The sequence below is a fragment of the Canis lupus genome (genome assembly GCF_048164855.1).
Source record: "Canis lupus baileyi chromosome 5 unlocalized genomic scaffold, mCanLup2.hap1 SUPER_5_unloc_4, whole genome shotgun sequence".
NCBI lineage: Eukaryota > Metazoa > Chordata > Mammalia > Carnivora > Canidae > Canis > Canis lupus.
Genome location: NW_027326411.1, coordinates 348,555 through 370,355, shown reverse-complemented (window position 1 = coordinate 370,355; position 21,801 = coordinate 348,555). Strand labels below are relative to the sequence as shown.

Genomic DNA, 21,801 nt, shown 5'->3' with positions numbered 1-21,801 from the left:
AATTGTATTTTATGATTACATCAATAGGTAGATGTATATAATTCACATTTGTTATGTATTCATTACTATTATGTTCATTTTTCTTTTGATTTTAAAAGAAGTAAGATAGAAGTATTTCCATGGGTCCTAGCCATTGTGCTACTGTTTGGAAGTTAGCCCTTGGAGAGGTAACCAAGGAATAAGTAGTAGATGTGAGGTATTTCTTAAAGAAAGCAGGCCTATGATGCTGTGATGCTATGACCAAAGACTTAATCCTGGGGGACTGAGAGGCAATATGAACACATGTGAACCAAGTGTGCATGAAAAGAAGTAAAAGGAACATACAAATTCAACCATTTTGAGGCTTATCTTCTCTGCTTCTGCACCACTGTTCTCTGCCCTCTCTAACAACTTGCTACAGTAGTTGGCATCCATTGGCATTAAACAGGGGTTACTTCTGTGAAACTAAGTTTTGAATTTCAAGGACAATGAAAAATAAAACAACTTTCTTCTCACCCTACTCTAAAATGTTCTTCTAGTTAATTCACTTGAAATTTCAAGAGAAATTTATCTTTAAAAGAAACTAACTCTGCTTTTCTAAATGGAAACTTACAATCTATAAAAAATTGTCTTCTTTTGTTTGTTTGTTTTTTTTTTTGGTGAGCATAGTGAGATGAACATAGTGACTCCTGTTGTACATATACACACACACATTATGTTTTAGAGAGAGTGTGTACACAAGAGGGGGATGGGGCGGGGGAAGGGCAGGAGAGAGAGAGACTCCCAAGCAGACTCCACACCCAGAGTGGAGTCTTACAGGAGGCTTGACCTCATGACCCTGAGATCATGACCTGAGCTGAAATCAAGAGTCGGATGCTTAACAGACTGAGCCACCCAGGTGCCCCCAAAATGAATTATTGTAATAAAATATTTTCTTATCTCAATATGGTCCAAAATATTACCATTTTAACATCTAATCAATATAAAAATTGATGATATATTTTCTGTGTTGTTTTCCTCCACATATTTAAACATATCTCAGTTTAGACTAGTCATATTTTAAGTGTTCAGTGGCCTCATGAGACTAGAGGCTAATATATTGGACTGCACAGTTCTAAGTGACTCTAGATAAAATGCACACATGAACCACTCTATGACCCATCTCTTAATTCTCATAGTGAGATAATGAATCCTGAGGAATCTCTGAAATACTGAAAATGTCCATAGTTTCCCACAGCATTCCTGTGAAAGCAGAGATTTCTAGAGTTATCCTACAATGAAAAAGTTGAAGATAAGACAGGGCTTGACTGTAGCATGTATTTTGCTTTCCATTCTTGATCCCTGGTTAAAGAAACCTCTTATTCACTACTAATTGGTCATGATGACCATTTCCTTTTACCACATCATCTTCAGTTTCTGTATTAGCACAAGGAGAAAAGATTCCTTGCTGTTGCTGACTTCATGCACACTCTTTCCCCCTTAAGAGTACTTTTTAATCTTTTTTTATGGGATAGTGGGAGAAGACTGAACGAGGCTTATAACAGGCTTATACATAAGCCCCACAGTACTCAATAAATAAAGAATACCAGTTTAAAGACTCACCCCACACTACTCAACATGGAATCCACAAATTCCTTCAAGAGTCTCTTCAGGCCTAATTTGTCAGTAATTCCTGGTATTTAAAAATTCTCTGGTCCTTTAGCATACAGACCCTGATCTGGAAATAAGAGTCATTCCCTTATCCTATTATGATTTTCTTGTCTTCTTAGCTCTCTCCTTTCTCAGTCCAATGAACTTTTCAAATGTTCTTTTCCCACATCACTATGAAATATTTTTTGGATGTTTCTCTTCTAGTTTTTCTTTCCTATTACACATTTATTCGGTCTTTCAATTTCTGACATCATTATTTCTTATAATCACCACTATACTTTCTATTTTTCTAGATGATTCTCTCTCAAAATCAGATTCTCTAGCTCTTTATCAAGATAGAGCTATCCGACCTATAGTCAAGTATTAAAACAGCCCTTCCATCCCAGGAAAGAAATTTATATATAATTTACCTCAAGTACCCAAGTTTAAATGACCAGTGGTTAAGATAGAGGTGAATGAAATGATTTTTGATTCTGGCTGAGTCTTTCAATGGTGGCAGAAAGCACTTGAAGAGAAGTGTCTAATTGTGATGAGCTGGCTAAAGAAGGTAAAATGTGTCTAATGTTGCTCCTTTGTTTTTTTTAAGATTTTATTTATTTATTCATGAGAGACACACACAGAGAGAGATAGAGGTAGAGACACAGGCAGAGGAGAAGCAGGCCCCATGTAGGGAGCCTGATGCGGGACTCCATCCTGGAACTCCAGGACCATGCCCTGGGCCAAAGGCAGGAGCTAAATCGCTGAGCCACCCAGAGATCCCAATGTTGCTCCTTTGATTTAACATCCTCCCAGCTTTTCTCTCGTTAATAAATCAGAGAGTAAGCCAAGGATTGGGGATCACAGAAGGTACTCCAGTGCTAGAAGAAAGCATGGTCAGGGCCTAACTTCCACTTTGAAGATGTCTACCTCTTCAACACAACCTCAGAACTCTAGGGGTTATAATGACATTTCTGGCTTATCCCTAACTCCATACCTCTGCCAGTTTCTCAACATATGTGTTTACTGGTGATATTTCTAAGTCATATCATGGGACTAGATGGGAAGCTTCTCTCAGAAATATGATAAACTATAGCCCAATAATATCACTGCTTTGAAATAAGATAAAAATCTTTTTGTCCTGCACAATCACATGTAAGAACAAAAGTATTCATGCTAGAATACCCTAAAAATGGAAATAGAATGAAAGCAGCAGTGCTTTGAAATCACAGACCATCACCAAGGAGAGGACCATCATGGGGAAAAAAGAATGTGTCTCTTAGAATAACATAGTTTCAAATTTAAAACAAATGGAAGAAATGATCTAATTATCTAATTGACTCCTTTCCTAAAATCACTATCCACTTTTTAATACCAATTTCTATTCCTCTATCATGTTATTCACTTTTCCTGATAATGCATGTATCATTTTCTTAATAGAGCACGAACATAAAACAAAGTATTTTCTGGTGGATTTGTTTTCTTTTTTCCCAGAAGCTTCAAAGCCACCCTCAGTTTCCAAACTGGCCAGGAAGATGGAATGGACAAGTCCATTAGTATGGGCTTCTGAGCCCAGAGATGACCTCTACACTAACTGTCCTGACCTGGATTCAACTCTGCAGAGGTTATGAGAGCACCCTGCCTAACCATCAACTCTGCTTCAAAGAGGAACCCCAAATAAGTCCTAAACTCATAGTCCCAAGAACACTAGAAACTCCAGAACTATCTCCAAATGGGGTTCCAAACCTAGGTGGAATGATGGTTGGGTTTTAGGGAATCCTTGAAATCTTTAAAATTATAAACACGTATAACTAAAGAAAATAAGTTCCCATTTAACATCACAAATACCTTATAAAGAAAGTGAAAGTAATAAACCATGAGGCCCCTTAGGTTTGTTTAGCATCTTGGGGGGCAGGTTAAGTATGCAAAGGTAGGCCTGGAACAGAGTTTGCAAGCTGATGCTGGAGAAAGCTGGATTCTACTACACTGAGTGAAAAGAACTTGGAGATTTCGAGACAATTAGGAAACTAGCGGGTGAATAGGAGAGGGTGGAAGGCAGAAACTTGAACTAGTGAGATGCTGTGAGGCTGGGGGACCACATCAAGCATAGCAGGAAGAGTCCCATGTGGAATGTCTAAAGGACACTTAAGAACAGGGAAAAATAGTGCTGCACATGAAACTATGTGAACTGCTATAATATAAGGCTCTCCTCCGTTCTCTCCAAATTTTCCATAGTCTACTACATTTCTGCATCTTCTGAGTGGAAGGACATGCTGGCATTTGAGGAATAAAGTACATTTCATATCTGAATCTTTGTGATGCAGAACAGGGACAACATATGTGAGATGGCAGTGCAACCCAAAGGTTGAATGTAGCATGGAAAGTACATAGTGACATATGCTTTGAAGACAGAACCCTCAGGCATAGTCAGAAATCCTCAGAAGGAAGGGCACCTGGGTGGCTCAGTGCTTGAGCGCCTACCTTTGGCTCGGGGCATGATCCCAGGGTCTGGGATTGAGTCCCACATCGGGCTATCCGCAGGGAACCTGCTTTTCCTTCTGCCTATGTCTCTGCCTCTGTGCCTCTCTTGAATAAATAAATAAAATCTAAATAAATAAATAAATAAATAAATAAATAAATAAATAAATAAATTCCTCAGAAGGGCCCGACATTCCACAGCATGAATAAAGTGTCCAAGAGAATCCTATTTAGATTTAAGGAATCAAAGATACTCCTTCTACCATCTGGGTTACACTGAAGTGTCAGGTAAGGAGAATGGATGCACATTCCTCTGGACAAGGATCCAAAGCTTTCTATCCAGTTTTCAAAGCAGCCCATATACAAAAGGAGGAACAGCTCTAAATAAACTAAGAGTCACTGTTTGGGAGACTTCTACTCCATGAATGATTTTTTTTTTATTTTGAATATACTTAACTAGAATGGAAAACACCGTAAAATCAAGTGGAAAAAGCCTGAACGAGGAGCTGAGAGACTCAACTTCTCTTTCTGGCTCTGTCATTAAGTAGCTGTGCACCAGTGGGTCACTCCTTCCCACCCTGCAAGAAAGCAGGGATAATTATCCTTATTTTTACGTCATAGAGTTATAATGACGATCAAATAAAATAACAGATGTTCATGTACTTTCTAAAGTACATAGAGCAACACAATGTATTAATAGATCTAATCTGGCATTAGATTTGCTAACCTAATACCAGAATAGTAAGTACAAAAAATGACTTTAGTAAAAATATTTTTACAATTCAATCATGGATATTATACCCTTTTCTTGCCATAATAAACAATGGCATTCTGCTTTAAAGGATATTTTTATCGTTCATCCAACTTTCGGAGTCTCACTGTGTTCTAGCCTCACTTTACAACTTCTATTTTGTGACTTTTCCTACCTACTGCCTTGTTCCTCTACAGGCAAGCACATCATACTTATGCAAAGGGAAAAGAGGCTTTGCTTGCTGCTTCTACACATGGCAATGGACATGACATTTGATCTTAACATAGGGATTAAGTCATTCATGAGTACAGCTCCAAAAAAACAACTAGCCTTGCTGGTACTACAACATCCAGAAATTCAGAGTTGCTTCTGGTACAGTTACAATTTGTAGTCTGTCTGGCACTGAGAAATCCAACTGCAGTCTCTGTGGTTTAAATAAAATGTATCTACAGCAGCTTGGAGCCATGTTTTAAAATTTTCCATGTTATTTTAGTTCAAGGACAAGCTTTCAAAATTAAAAGAAAACTTTGGCTTTAATTATAGATTAAAAATGAGGGTTTTTTTTTTAAAGGAATGCTATTGTGTCCAACTTTTGGAGAGAGCATTCAAAATAAAAAAAAAATTCTTCCCCTAAAGTAACAATCTTCATTAATATAGGAAGATCAAAAACTGAGAGCATACACTCACACATAAAGACAACATTTTTGTGGCTTTAAAACTATGATAGTCACAGTTCATCTACTCAGTATGATATTTTCCAGTAATTTCAGTTACATTTTACAATCAGGATGCAATACTTTAATAGGCATTACTGCTGACACAATGACAGGACTAATAAAAGGCAGTTGATATTGTTGTTTAACCTCAAATGTAAGAAAAACCTAATATCTTAGAATATAAACTTAGGAAACATAGAAGTTGAGTTATATCCTTCATATAACCAAAGGATTCAATGCAGGAATATTTGAAATCATCAAGTCTCTACACTGTCTTTAAAATTTGATTCAATTTAAATCTAATGTTTGTGGAATGTATCTATTCTGCAATTCAAGGCACAGCTGTATTTTCTGTGGATTTCTATAGAGTGGCTTGAAGTAGAAGCCTGAAGTCAAATTTACCAGCAGAGGCTGTAAGTGAAGCCTTAGACCCCAGACTCTAGACAAGTGCCAGCTCCTCTCCTGCCCTCAGTGCTCTGGGGCCACTCAGGATGCTACAGGAAAGAATCTGACTTCTTTTCTCAACAGATTTGCTGCCCCCTCCAAGGGAAAAGCTCCCCCTAATAAAGGGCCCCATCACCCTTGTTCTATATGATTGCTTTATCTACTTTCTCCACAGCTTGGGCTCCACAGCTCTCAGGAAAATTGCTTTGGGCAGATGTTTGCTTCCCTATGGCCATTGTTATGTCCCTGGATCCCTTCTCCTTTCTACAGAGATGCTCTGTACTTCCTCCTGGAAGTCTATGGCCTGTGTGCCATTGCCTGTCCTACAGAGAAAGCTCTGTCCTAATTTGTCCTAATGGCATCATCTCCAGCCTTAAATACTCATTCATACTGGGACTCTGAAAAAACTTGCATTACTACAAAGGAAGTGATGAAATAAATTCTGGACTGAAGGTTGTAATCAAAGATGAAGGAGTGACAAGGCTGATAATAATCTTCTGGAATGGAGAAATGATTAGGATGGCCCAGAGGAGTGAAGGGGGCTCCTTTGATACTCTCTCACACATTCAATCATTTAGAGACCTGCACGTTCTGCTTTCAAAATACTGTGTGGGAAATGGGGATGATAGGTGGTACTTACCTCACAGGGTCGTTATGAAGATTAAGTAAGAAAATGACTGGCACTTGGTAAACAGTGCTCAATAATTACCAGCTACTATTATTGTCATTATTATGCCTAAACTATTTTGACCATGCTGTTTTCCATCACCTCACAGACATCAGCTGTCCTAAAATAAAGTCCTGCAATTTTTAATGGCGATTCATTTACTATAGAAGACAGAAGGGGTAGACAGAGTACCTACTATGATTGGTGGGAGGCTGAGCACAGAGCAAGGACATAGGCTCCTTAGGAGCCAGGAGGTAGAATAAATCTTGGAAAATGAGGTGGGGGGATCTCTCAAGATATTACCATCTGTGTAACTTTCCCTAGGTTTGGGGAAAAGTAAAAAAAAAAGGGGGTCCAGAGCAAGGCTTTAGAGTCAAACAGATCTGAGCTTGAATTCTAGCTCTGCAACATCACAGCTTATGTGGACAAATTTTATATAACTGTTCTTTCATCGTCAAAGTAAGGATAGTAAGACATATATCACAGAGTTATTGTGGGGTTAAATAAAATAGCACATGAGGGTAAAGCACAGTGCAAGGCACATAGTAAGCACTCAATAAATGGCAACTGTTGTTACCATGTGCAGTAGATGTTCACCATCACACTGGGAACCATTTAGGAATCTACCTTAGAAATACATTGTCAGGGATCCCTGGGTGGCGCAGCGGCTTGGCGCCTGCCTTTGGCCCAGGGTGCGAGCCTGGAGACCTGGGATCGAATCCCACATCGGGCTCCCGGTGCATGGAGCCTGCTTCTCCCTCTGCCTATGTCTCTGCCTCTCTCTCTTTCTCTCTCTGTGACTATCATAAATAAATAAAAATTAAAAAAAAAAAGAAATACATTGTCAGTTGTCTGATGGTTGCATGTTTGTTAAAATGCCAGCTTCAGGGCAGCTGGATGGCTGTGGTCAGTTGGTTGAATGTCTGACTTTTGGTTTTGGCTCAGGTCATGATCTTAGGGTTGTGAGACTGAGCCCTACATTGGGTTCCACACTCAGAGTAGAGTCTGTATGGGATTCTCCTCCTCTCTCTCTCCCCTTCTGCCCTCCCCTTACTCACACTCTTTCTCTCTTTCTCTCTCAAAATAAATAAATAAAATCTTTAAGAAACAGCCTCATGTTATGAGCTAACATTATGATATTATTATGATAAATATATGTATCATTAAGGAAAGCAAGACTAATCAAATATATAAAGAGAATACATAATGTGCAATTTTTGTACTCATATGTAACTAATTATGTAAATGTCAACTAATTTATTTAGACAAGATTTGATTTCACAAAACCTATCCATAGCAAAGCAGTATACTTTTCATACTTTATAATTAAAAGATCACACTAATTATAATGCTTATTGTCTAAACTTTTGAGATCGAATGGGCAAAACCTTACTTAAATCCCTCTAAGTGATCTCTTCTGGGATAGGCAATATTTTGCCCCTGTGACTTTTTCCCCAGTGTCACATCTGTGAATCTGTTATGTTCCATATTAAAAGTGGCACTGCAGAGGTAATTAAGATTACCAATTAGCTGACCCTAAACTGTGGAGATTATTCTGGATTATCTGAGTGGGTGCAATTTAATCACACATGCCCTTATACTCAGAGCTTTATTCTGTGGGGATACAGGACAGAAAGATTAAGTGTCAGAGGGGAGCAATGTGCTGTTGCTGGTTTGAAAATGCGGAGAACCAGTGAGGGGATCAGGCAACTTTGGTAAGCTGAGAGGCAAAGAAGTGGGGTCCTCAGTCTTACAATCACAAGGAAATTATTTATGCCAATAGTTTAGACAAACTTATGAGTGTGATCTTTCCCAGCGCCCCCAGATAAGAGCCCAGTGTGACTGACACCTTGATGTCAACGTAGTGAGACTATGAGTAGAGAATCCAGTCATGAATGCCAGACTTCTGGCTTATAAAACTCAGAGGTAATAAATGGTATTAAGTTGCTGTTGGTGGTAATTTGTTATGTACCGATATAAAGCCAATACATAGGAGTAACAACTATTCTGCACTTTATAACCACAGTTGTCCCTTTCAAATCCGTCATGGTTAAGTATTAAAAAATACTCCTTTTCTGTCTGTGGCATATGAGCTGTCTGTTCCTAGCAATGTATGTTCCATGATCTCAAGCTGGCTTTCCAGCATTTCTTTCTTCTTCTTCATTTCAAAGCCTTCATTTAATATTTTCTTAGAATAAGTGCTTGGATATATTGCTGCCCATTAGCATCTCCCACAGAGGGTATGCAGGTTTGTTGGAAAAGAAAGCCCTTCAAATCCCTATATTCCAGGAAAAAAAAAAAAAAACCCTTGTGAAGGGATTTGCTGCAATGTCCGGCTAAAAATTAGCTCTGATATTTACTGTTTATTCTTTTTGCCCAACAGCATATCAACCAGTGATAATATGTAAAGCCCTTGACCTCATCGAAATGATTCTAGTGCTTCAAAGGATATACCAAAGCATTTGCTATATAATCCAGAGAAAGACCCACCCCATAGAGCAGATATTGCCTAACATCATGACAATAAAGTCATCACAAGCAAAAGACTCTGGAAATGTTAGGTCCAAATAAAAGAGGGTGCTACTCTAGGAAAGACATTAGGAACAGTGGCCTATTTTAAATTAATTACTGTATAAATAGCACAGTCTCCACATGTTGACAGCTGGACAATCAAGAATATCCCTGAGGGAAGAAAGAAAACTCATAGAAAAGTATTCTGTGGTCAGTCTACCACTGCCCAGAGACATGAGAATGTGGTGAAATATTCAGTCAGCTTAGCCACAGTCGAACAAACTGAGGAAGAATCTGGATAGCAGAGCCCTAAATAAAGATCATGCATTTTACTCTTTAATAAAAAGAGAGAGAGAGAGAGACTGGAGAAGGGGATTGAAGGAGGAGGGGAAGGTAGGGAAGGAAGGAAGAAAGGAAAAGAAAGAAATTAGAGAAAGTCAAGATATTCTGACATTTTCAAAATAAATCAAATATGTAAATTTTAATATGCAGCTCTTTAATATGATATTTTTGAAATATGATAACAGTTTCTCTCCCATGGCATCTCTTTACTTTGATATATAACTTTAATCAGCTATATTTATAGCAATAGCTAAAAATTATTAAGTAATCCAAGTACAAAAGAGTAAAAAAAAAAAACCTAACAATCTGAAGTATATGATTATTCAATGCTCCATTAATCGATTTGCTTGACGGAATGATTGGGGAAAAGGAATGGAATTCTTAGCCACTTTTTTTTACTTAAAAATTCCCAACAGTACTCACTCACAAAGAACTTAGGTTTTCCACTGGAAGGGTGAAAAGAAAAGTTAGTTCTAGCAAGTCCTGCCACATGCTCAACTAGAGGGTAAAATAGTATCCATTCAGATTTGAAATGGATACTATCACATTTCAAAAAAAATCACATTTCAAAAGTGTAGCATTTATTAGGTCTATGACTACCAACTACTACAATATCATGTCATAATTACAAGTATTTTTTATTTAAATTATATTTACCTTTTTATTTCAAGCACTGAAGTTTGGAAAGTCTTATCATCATAATGTGTCATGTTTATGTACATGAAACCCAGCAAGATTTTTCCAGGAGTTCCCATGTTCCATTCTGTATGAAATTACTCTTTATTTATTATTCCTTTGATATTCAAAATCTATACATAATTCTGAATGTGTGTAAATTCCCACTAAAAACTATCAGCAACAAACATCTTTGAGAAAAACATTTACTGACAACAGTCTATATTACAGAGTTCCCTTTAAGATGGTGCACTGAAGAAGCTTTACTTATGTCTCTCAAAATCCCATTAAAATTATGGGATGTAAATTTAAAAACAAGTGCCTAGCAATGCTTGAAAACAATAAATGGCACCACCATCAAATCAGAAAAATTGAGAAATTCACAAAAGATGAAATGCAGACTAAATTGATGAGGAAATCTACACAGAGAACTACAACTCAAAACAAGTGGCAGAGTGTGGTAGAGTGTGAGCTGCTTTTCCCAACAGGGCACAGAAGACACTACAAGCCAGGAATTTATAGAGAACAAAGTGGGCCATGGGAAGAATCATGAAGGTTACCAGTTATAGAACAGACATCAGAAGAGCTAGCCCATGCTTTTCCTTGCTGAGTCTGTAGAGCACCTCTAGATTACCTGAATCCAGGACACAGTTTCTACAAATGTTCTTTAAACAAGTTAGGGGACCTAGCAAAGATGACTCCTAGCAAAGGCATAAAGGCCATTAAGAGATGCAGAGTAGAGATTCAGATAACTTCTGATCTCTACAGGGGTTATGACTGCTATGAAAAAGGAGTGATAAGAAAAAAAATGATGTTCTTAGAAAATAAAAAACAAGACACCAAAATTAAAAGAAGTAGAAAGGCTGACCAATAGAATGGATGGGGCAAAGCTGATGACCAAATGAGTGATCTGGAAGATAAAGCAGAGATAATTGTTCATGATATGGAGGGAAAGATGAAGAGCATGTGAGAGAAAGTAGAGAACCAAGGGATCCCAGGCCAAGATGATTTCATAGATGAACTCTTTCCAATCCTCAAGATATACAGAAAAACTAATCCTTACGTTGTTTAAACTTTTCCAGAGTAGGAAAAGATGAAGTATTTTCTAGCTCATTCCACAAGCCTGGTATACCTCTAATATCAAAATTGTGCAAGGAGAGTGTTAGAACAAAAGAAAATTATAGATAAAGCTCACTTGAGAATTTTGATATAAAATGATTAAATAAGGGCAGCCCTGGTGGCTCAGCGGTTTAGCGCTGCCATCGGCCTAGGGTGTGATTCTGGAGTCCCAGTTTCAAGTCCCACATCGGGCTCCCTGCATGGAGCCTGCTTCTCCCTCTGCCTGTGTCTCTGCCTCTCTCTGTCTCTCAGGAATAAATAAATAAAATCTAAAAAAAAAAAGAAAAAGAATTCAAGGAGGTTAAACCCTAAGAAACTTACTCTACACAAACAGATTAAAAGAGGACAGTCAAATGGTATTAAAAATTGTGGAATTAGCATCTGATCATTATAATAACCTATTTAGTTATGTGTACATTTTGGGAGTGGGGAGAATCTCTTATTAAATAATCTAGGAATGGAAAGAGAATCCCTTACCTTGACAAAGTGATGACATCAGAAATTTTCTGCAAACGTTATACTTAACAGTAAAATATAAGAAAAATTCCCTTTGATGCCTGCCATCACTACTATTATCCAACATTGTTTTGGAAAATTTGGTCAATGGAATGTAATAACTGGAGGGAGGGAATAAGGGCAAGAGAGAAAAGAGCAGAATAAGTACATAAAGCTGTTACTATTTGAAAGTTGGATGTTTATTCATCCTCTGACAATCAGGTAAAAGAAAATATAAGATGGTATAAGAAAAATACACAAACCTCAACAGATTTCCTATTATATATCAGTGATAAATATGATAATATGTAATAGATTGGAATTCATCCACAATGGAAACAATAAAAATGAAAAAATAAAACATCTAATAATTTAATGAGAAGTATGTAAACCTTATGTAAAGAAAACTATAAAAATTTATTGAATATCCTGAAAAATAATCAGCATAAATGGAAAGACTGAGTGGAAAGATGATATAATAAGGATAGAGATATTCCCCAAATTACTATATAAATTCAATGCAATCCCAGATGAATTTCCAATGAAATTTTTTAAATGAAACTTGTCAATCTTATCCAAAGTTCAACTGGAAAAGAAAATCTTAAGTGCCTTGATGAGAGTATTTTGAAAACACGGACAGCAGACATTCCCTGCCATATGTCAAAATGCACAATAAGGCTCCAGTCACAAAAACAGTGTGCTACTGATGTAGAAATATTTTAAAAGTTTGGTGGAATACATTAGAGTCTAGAAATAGACACATTAAAAGGAAGGTAAGGTATAATAAAGGTAACATTTCAAATATGTAAGGAAATGTGGAAGTACTCAGTAAGTTGTGTTGGGACAAATGGTGTTGAGGAAAAAACAGAAATCAGATCACTACTTCATATAATTTACAAAAAAGTTTAGGTAGATAAATGTACAATTTATCTTTATCTTTTTATATACTTGTACAATGTACAAGTATATAAATGTACAATTAAAATAATAAAAGTTTGTTTTTATGTTTTTTTGGGATAGGTCTACCTAAAAATGACACAAGACATAAAGAACACACTGACATATTTAATCATAAGCCCTCTCCACTCTTGGCATCCTAACCTACCCTTAAGGTACAAAACCCTCCCTGGGCAAGGTCCTTTCCTACTACCATGGGGGCTCCTGTGGCCAAGCTCCCTGAAGCTCCTTTGAAATGTTCCTGAGCTCAGAGTCCAAATTTGTAGTGATAAAATGGTATGCACTTAACTATGACTTTGTCAACTGTAGCCTTCTTTTTCTCCCTCTACTTTTTCGCAGAATCTCAGATTTTCAAAGGTATAAAATACTTATGCATCCCCATTTTACAAGTGAAGGAAAACCAAGGCCCTGGTTAATAAAAGAACTTGCCTTGGAACACATACCTAGCTGCTAGCAGTTCAGCTGAATATGGAGCTCCTGGTTTCAAAGGCAATTGGTTTCTGCTCTTTCCACATTATAACTTCCTGTGGCCTAATCTACAAGTGGCTAATTTTCAGGTCAGGTATGGAGGCTTACTACAGAGAAAATCTGAACCCAATAAAGTCATTTTTCAAACCACATATGAAACAGTAGGAATTTAACTATAGTCAAAATACAGATTAAACTTGTATTGTTTCCAGAGTCCCTACTCATTTATACCATAATTTTAGTTAAAGTACCTGAGAGACAGGATGAGATCAAATAGAACATAGATCATTTGCCTTTGTCTTTTTGTTCTGAGCTTCCTATTAGCATTTCACTGAGTGTGTATGTCAGAGGGTGGGAATTAGGAATGGTATTTAGGGGTTGGTAATATGTCATGAAATCATAACGTTGAGATTTTTTATATTTTCCTAATGAGAGGAAAGTTATTGTAACTATAAACTAAATTTTACTGCTTCAATCATAGTAACCATGAAATAGTCCTCAAACACCTTTCAAGATAGTTGAAAATTACTATTCCAGATGATTTATGTTTGTACTTTTTAAAGCACATTTTAAGAAAAAATATAAATAAAAAACCTCCTGAAGGAAAAAAGAACACAGGTTAGATAAACCAGAGGCCCCATGGGTTATGAGTAAATCTGAACTGGTGCCATTTTTCTGGAAAGGTCTAAAGTAAAGGAACCCAGGAGACACAATAAAAACTAAGACAAGACCAACTGCACTACTGACAAGGTTGTGAAAAAATTCCTTGATCCAACTGGATAGATTTAGCAGCTCAGAAAGAATTGAGGAGTGGGGGGGAACACCAAGAGAGATAAAATGAAGTCAAGACAATGATAAAAGAAAATGCAAAACAATGGCAGTCAACCTCAGTTGCAAACTAGCAAAAGCTATGTGGGTTCTCAAGCAGCCACAATATTATAACCATCTAGTTTTGTGCTCAGGCGAAGACATCACACCAAAGGCACTTGGCACCAAATAACTTCTGGCCAGGGATTTTACATTTAGAAATGTAAGACCCAGTAACATTTAAGGAATTCCCCCTCTTGCCAGATAGCCATCCTCTTGCCCTGAAGCCATGTGACAAATGATCCTGAATACCACGTTGCCTTTTATGCATCTGTTGTCTAAATCAGTGTAGAAACTGGAAGGAGAGACTGAATTCTGGCCCTTAGCAAAAGGCTACATTTTAGTGTCATAATGACAGTCTTGGCAGAACAGGGCATTCTTACTTGAAATGTCTCTGCCATACTAAGAGCTTTGTCCACCATAACCTGAACCTGGCTTGATCGAAGGGACTATCAGTTCTAAATTTTAAATACACAATCAACTATGTGAAAATTTAAAAGAAGCAAACTGTTTCTTGGAAATCTCACTTCATGAATGATTGTCTCTGACTACTTTTTAGCACTTGAAAAGGTTTCATTTTCATTTGTGTTGTTTTCTGTTTTTATATCACCAAAATATTTCTCTCAAAATCACCACTGAAAACTTTTTTTTTGTTCTTTTTATTTAATGACACTTGATCAAAGGCAAAATTGCTTTTGTGTACTCTGTGTGTGTGTGTGTGTGTGTAGTGTAGTGTATAATGGCACCAAAAAGGGAATACATTCTTTCTGTCAAAGATGTTCATCTTGGTCACTGTATCAAAGATGCTCTAAAGCACTGAAGCCGGTAGGCAAGAAACTGTTTTTAATCCTCTCTGAAGTGCAGGATGGCAAGAGAGACACAACATGCACTTGAGAGCATCCTGGCCACAGTGCCATCACTTCAGGGTTGCCCAAATCTGTGAGTATTTTCATAGCTTGCTTTTCAGACTGGAAAGATCTAAAATTGTTGGAAATAGATGAGCAATGTTGTGCTTAAACCTGAGACTAGTCTATCTTCCCCAAACCATTTTCAATTTGGGTTGTTATTATCACTCAAGTTTTTTTCTGGCCACTATCAGGTAAGGATTCAAGGTCTCCAGTGTCCACACAAGGCAGAAGGAAGATACCACTGGTCATTTTGAAAAGCCACTTTGTTTTCCTAACTACATCCAATTTCTTTCACCACTATGACTACACACACATGCAGACACACACACACAAACCAGCAGTATTAAGTTTCAGGCGTTTTCTGCAAACTATTCATATTTCCCTTAGTAACCAAAGGATGACCCCTAGGTAACGATGCCTATTACAGCCTGCAGTCCATAAACATATGTAAAGATCTTTCCACTGCAGCCATTAAAATAGAGAACGTTTTTTAAATGAACATATACCCTGCCTAAGTTCTCAAAAGTTCAACAAAAAATGACTTAAGTATTTACTTTTATTTAAAAGTAAAAGTCAATTAAGTACCTGAAATTGCCCAAAGCAATCAGACTTATTGTACCAAGGATCTGGATCATATCTCCAAACAACTAAGCAACTCATCCAAAAACACTAACAATTTCAATGCCTAGAATAGAGCCTAAAACAATTTTCTAACCTGCAAATTCAAGAATTGAACTAGAGGAGCCATTAAAGTTCACTCTTGGATTTATAAAAATATCCTTGACTATTTCCTTCTTTAGTACAGTGAAAATGAGAGAAATTGGGTAACAAAGTTGTTAAAGAAGAAAAGGAGAAAAGGGGCATTATGCAATTGTATTTTAAACGGCCTTCCTTGACCTAAACTGAAAACTAAGAGAAAAATTCAAAATTTGTAAAAGAACCATTTCTTTTGTGAGTGAACAAAATTGTTACTTTGTTGCTTCCTCAAAACTCACAACTATAAATGATATAATTTCTAATAGAAAACAAGAACAGGAGTTTCCAAAATTTAAAAGTACCAAAATTCTGGTCTGGAAGAAAACACGTATTTATTCTGAGTAAAAATTCTGTTACATCAACAAGACACATTTTGACATAGAAAAATACCTGTTTAATTTTAGAAACAAAGTAGGGAGGCAGAAGGGAAAAACTAACTGCAGTTAACCAAAAAAGAAAGAAAGAAAAGAAACCACTTCCATATTCATTAAATAGAATGTCTTGTTATTTTCACAGACAGTAAAAACTTTTTGACATCCTTTTTAGTCCCAGACTGGAGAAGTGTCAATGGATCTTATTTGGTCTCTTCTTCAGTGTGTAGAGTTTACAAGCCTAACCAAATTTAGAATTAGTGGGAGTTATGCACTTATGTTCCTTATACATAAGAGAAGAAAAAAAGGCCCTTTTATGCCAGCTTCGAGCTGGGCTTGAATTTTTATGACTTATTTAGAAGCCCTAGGGAATGAAAAAAAAAAGTTTCTTAATGGAAATACTGACACAGTCTTAAATATAGTGACATGAACAAGCACTTCTATGAAACAGCACCAGGATGTGACTGACCACTCCAGCAAGTTTGAAGTGAAGACAGTTGCAGACAATTGATGATAACTGACTGAATGACATTAGGAAAGTAATGGCAAGCTAGAAAAATCAAAATTTCCGGTTGGTAAACTTGTTTTTAATAGGAAAATATGTAAAATGTATGGGATCTTTACTCCAGTAAATGGAGGAAAAAGAAAATGTAAAATTTTTGCATAGATTTTCTTCAATTGTTACCGGATTAAAAGTAGTCATTCTTAAAAAGTCAAAGCTGTCATATCAATCCTGAGAGATGTAGCGAAGAGTTTAAATCAGTGGATCTAAATCTTGGTTTCTCAGATCTTACAAGGCTATGTACTAGATAGAGATACACAACAAATACTTGTTTTTTGTCTACCTGTTACACTTTTCATTCTTTGGTGGATTTCTAAAAATTAGCTAGTCTTTTCCATTTATCATCATATTTTCCAGAAAGTCACTTATTTACTTGAAAATTGGGTTAGTTTCATTTTATACTTTCTAAATTACTATGTTGAATCTCTTAAACCTCTCGAAGTTTTCAGCTACATTTTGTTTAGCATTTTCCTCTGGCTTTAACTTTTTTCACAATTGCCTCTTTTTAAAAAAGCTGTTTAAACTTATTCAAGATCATTTTTTTTCTCTTATCATGTTCAGGGACACAGATCAACATGTATATGTGTACATTAAAATGTCCTTTATAGTTTGGAAGGCAAACAGACCAGATCATTAAAACACTAACTCATTTAAGAAACAGTTACGGGGCAAATATGGGAAAGACACTGTATGAAGTGCTAAGGGGGCTATAAAATGTATAAAACACCACTTCAGGACCCCAGAGAACTTTTAAACACATAAGGCAGTGAGTATCAGCACAAAAGAGAGACAGAATACCGCTGTCTTTCAGAAAAACAGTGTGTCTAACCTTCCCACAAATGTGTATTAGTGTTGCTATCATACTTAGGTATCGGATAGAAGAAATGTAATATTTGTTACAATGTAAAATGTTCCCACAAATGTGATTTAGTGTTGCTATCATACTTAGGTATCAGATAGAAGAAATGTAATGTTTGTTACATTGTAAAATGTAAAAGGAATGCAAAACGTACATTTTTAACAATGTAAAAGGACAGAAAACATTAGGACTAAACATAGTTCTAAAAAATGTGTATATTTTCTAAACCAAACTGCCATAGACTTCCGATTTGTTTGCAAGCCATATGGTATAGGGGCTTTAGGTCTCAGTATTTACATTTACGGTTTTTCAGACTCTCATGTAATACCAAAGAACAAAGAAAAGTGAAGGAAAAGTTACCCCTGAAGAAATCAGAAGAAATCAGAAAACTGCTCATGCCAATAGTTGTTCTTTTTTTTTAAATTTTTGTTTGCCATTACTCTCTCAGTTTTTAACAGTAGATGGAACACTTTTGCAATTTCATTTAAATTTTGCAAGTGAATTCATAAAGGAAATTTAATTTTAAAAAGCAAGCTACTGTTAAATACTCCATATGATGTATTTGGCTTTCATCATCACTGATAAACATTTACAAATCTATGGTGTTTAGAATATCGTGCTTAAGTTTGAATGATTCTGGAGTAACCTCACGCCTACCCGAAAGTCAGAACTTCTGTAGATATCATTTATAAGATTACTGCTTTGGAATAAGTAATTAGGAAAGAACCCTTTTCAAATGGCTATGAGAAAGACATCATTCTTTATTCAAAGATATTAGGGGCAAGTTTAGGATTGTGGTTAATTCTGAAACTACTGATTTGAAAGGGTGGAATATATAAAAAGCAATAGGAGGAGGTAGTTTAGAGAAGAAAGGATATTGAAGCACACCCCACATGCTGTGTTTAATATTATCATCTTAGGAGAACAGACAATTCTATATTTTTAAAATCAGTACTTAAATTTCTACTTGGAGATTTCACTTATGATGGAATACCTCATTCCCAGATGGTGTTTGATAGGCAAAGTATTATTGTAGTAAGGATACAAGACAAGAAATTGGATAACCTTTCAAGTATCCTTTAAATGTCACTAACTGGGCTCGTGATAGAGGGTTTTATTATTCTCCGCTGAAGTACATGAGCAGTCATTTGCATGCCAGGAAAAGAATGTCTGGAATAATCCAAAAGGGCAAAGCTTAGCTCTTTCACTAAAAATAAGGAAGTGACAGGCACAAAAAGGGAAATAAAAGAAGATAAAAGTATCCAAAGCAGACTTACTAGTCAACAAATCCCATAGAGAAACTACTATGTACACAGAAACATACTATTTTAACAGCTGGCTCTTGACAAAGCCTTCTCTTGACTACCATGAAGCTTTCTTTAAGCTACTCACAAATACAAAACCTAAAATTGATGAAACATATAAATTAGTAGTGATTATTCACTGTTGAAAAAGATCTGCCAAGACAGCCCTTTAAATCTTTCTTCTGCTTCATGTAACTATGGTTTCTTTGTTGAGCAGCCTAGCACAAAGCACAGGGCTCCAGTGAGCCTAGGATAGGGCCTGTGTAGAGTGGCTCTTAATATTTTTGTACATGGAATGAATGCATGAAAGAGCACCTCATACATGAGAGAACTGTATCTCAGAAACGTACCTGTGAAAGTCAGCTTTCCGAACTGGGAGTGCACTTCTTCAAAGAAGCCATTCTGTATAAAGTTAAGGTTAAATCCCAGGCTAATTCAATGCTTTTTTTTTTTTTAAGATTTTATTTATTTATTCATGAGACACACAGAGAGAGGCAGAGACAGAAGAAGTAGGTTCCCCACAGGGAGCCTGATGTGAGACTGCCCCTGGACTCCGGGATCAGGTTTTGAGCCAAAGGCAGATGCTCAACTGCTGAGCCACCCAGGCATCCCTAACCCAGTGGTTTTACTGAACTCCTGAGCATACCTGGGTTTTTACCACTGATAATGCCCTTTACATTCTAAAGTACTTGTGTATGTAGGAAGAGAGAAAAAAGAACATCATTAGCTGAGAGGAAATGTTTGAAAATGGCATTTAGCCTCTGGCATCCTCCCAAACTTATTTTCTACTTCCTATTTCCTCTTTCCCTAATAACCAAAATCCTTAGTTCTGTCATTTTGCTCCAACTGTGGCAGGCCATCCAAATGGCCTCTACCTTCCAAAAAATTCCATGTAGCAAATAAATGACTTCTTTTTTTTCTCTCAATCAAAATCTCCATTTCTTCAGGGATATTCACCTCAGTCAAGTGGAGGGGAAGCTAATCTAATTAATTCACACTACCATAGGAAAAGAGTTCTATCGGCCTGTATGTTTTTGCCACACCACATGTGTCTAATTAAGAGGGATTTTAGACAGTTTAACACGATGAAGTTTAAACATTCAGCCTGTGGGAGCTGGTTAAATTTATGAATTATATACTAGCAGAGCAGTGGGGCTCAGAGAATAAGCATTCAAATGTACTAGCCATTTATAAGTTGATCATTTGTGAGCTGCAAAAAGAAAGAACATAACAGGGATTTGTTCTCAAGCCAAGCAAAAGAAGGGGAAGAAGTCTACCCGTTTTACTTCAAGACTTGCCTGATTTTTCCCCTTGTCAATAGACTTCTTAGAAACCTCTCCTTTCTCCTTCAGTAAAGAAGGAAATTTGTTAGGTTTTTGAGGATAAATCAAACTGCAATGCAAGTTAGGAAAGGCTCCAGTGAGGACTCACTGTAAGGTGGCACAGATGGCACATAGCTCCTTCATGGATGGTCCCATCTGGAGAATATCAGTACTGATTCAATAGAAATGGAGGTGGATATTAAAGCTAGTCTTCATCCTGATACCTCAGAGAGCAGACTCACTGAGGGACTAGAGGGCTCGAGGTCAGTTTGTCATGGGGATTCACTCCATCACATACCTGAAAATTGTCATCCATTAACCTAACATGATGAACAGTAAGATGAACAGTATTGTAATTTTAATTTAGACATAGACAACACTGAGTGACTAAGTTTTCTCAAGTATTATTTAGCTGTATTTAGAAGCAATAACCTTAATAATTCTAGTCAATTCTTGTTTAAAGATTTTATTTATTTATTCATGAAAGACACACAGAAAGAGGCAGAGACATAGGCAGAGGGAGAAGCAGGCTCCCCAAAGGGAGCCTGATGTAGGACTGTATCCCAGGACCCCAGGATCACGACCTGAGCCAAAGGCAGATGCTCAACGACTGAGCCACCCAGGGGCCCCTAATCAATTCTAATGTTATAATTTCTGCTGTTAGAAAGAAATATTTTAGCCAATACTTATTGAAAGCCTATTTTGTCCCCTGGGGGAAAAAATCTTTTTTATCCCTTGCATGATGGGGAGACTGTAGATTACAAAAAAATGTTTAATGTCTACATAAAATCAACAAAAACATGTTTGCATCTACTTTGATGTTGTCAGTCAAGTGGAGAGGAAGCTAATCTGATTAATACACACTGACATAGAAAAGACTTCTATCCACCTATATGTGTTAATTATGATTACTACTTTATAATCTAGCAGGCTTCACCCTCCTAGAATTTACAAGAACAGGTGAAATGAAACTCAGTGATACATTATCTTTCCACACACCAACTCTTTCATTTGGCTTTTTTTTATTCAATTATCATTAATGGAATGAATCATAAGATACTAAAAATGGGTGAGGAAATGGATACAATTCTTTTTTAGCATAGATAAATTAATACACTATGTTTAAAGGTGATCTAGTCTTGAAAAAGAATTTAAAAGATGAAATCTTTGCACTAGGGACACCTGGGTGGCTCAGTGATTGAGTGTCTGTCTCTGGCTCAGGGTGTGATCCCGGGGTCCTGGGATCGAGTCCTGTATCATGATCCCCACAGGGAGTCTGCTTCTCCCTCTGCCTATGTCTCTGCCTCTGTGTGTGTGTGTCTCATGAATAAATTTTTTAAAAAATCTTTAAAAAAAGGACAAAATCTTTGCACTACTATAAAACTGGGGTGGAGGAGGGGAGTGGTATTTAATAGCAGATTGAGAGGATTTCTTTTTAGGCAAAGAAAGAAAGATATAACCAGAAGGAATTGAAGGAATTCAGAATAAGCCTGTATGCCAGAGAAAACCATAGCAGTTGCTCAGAAAGTATTTATTGAAATCCCCTGTTCTACTATTTATGCTTGAGTGGTAACCCAGCTACAACTGCAGCAACGTTGTCGCTCGGTTCCCCCAGAAGACAGCC

The 21,801-nt window shown here is 36.8% G+C and overlaps 1 protein-coding gene across 7 annotated transcripts in view; it reads right to left on the bottom strand.

Annotated features, from left to right (window-relative positions):
* LOC140629430 (homeobox protein Mohawk-like) overlaps positions 1–21,801 on the bottom strand; it is a 68,372-nt gene that overhangs the window by 30,440 nt on the left and 16,131 nt on the right. The window contains exon 6 of one of the 7 annotated variants that reach the window (XM_072818907.1): positions 19,913–20,065. The exons of the other annotated variants lie outside the window; for them this stretch is intronic. Coding sequence (XP_072675008.1) covers positions 20,055–20,065 — 11 coding nt within the window. The 3' untranslated portion in view covers positions 19,913–20,054. Of the gene's footprint in view, positions 1–19,912; positions 20,066–21,801 lie in introns of those variants that run through there. 7 annotated transcript variants of the gene reach the window in all.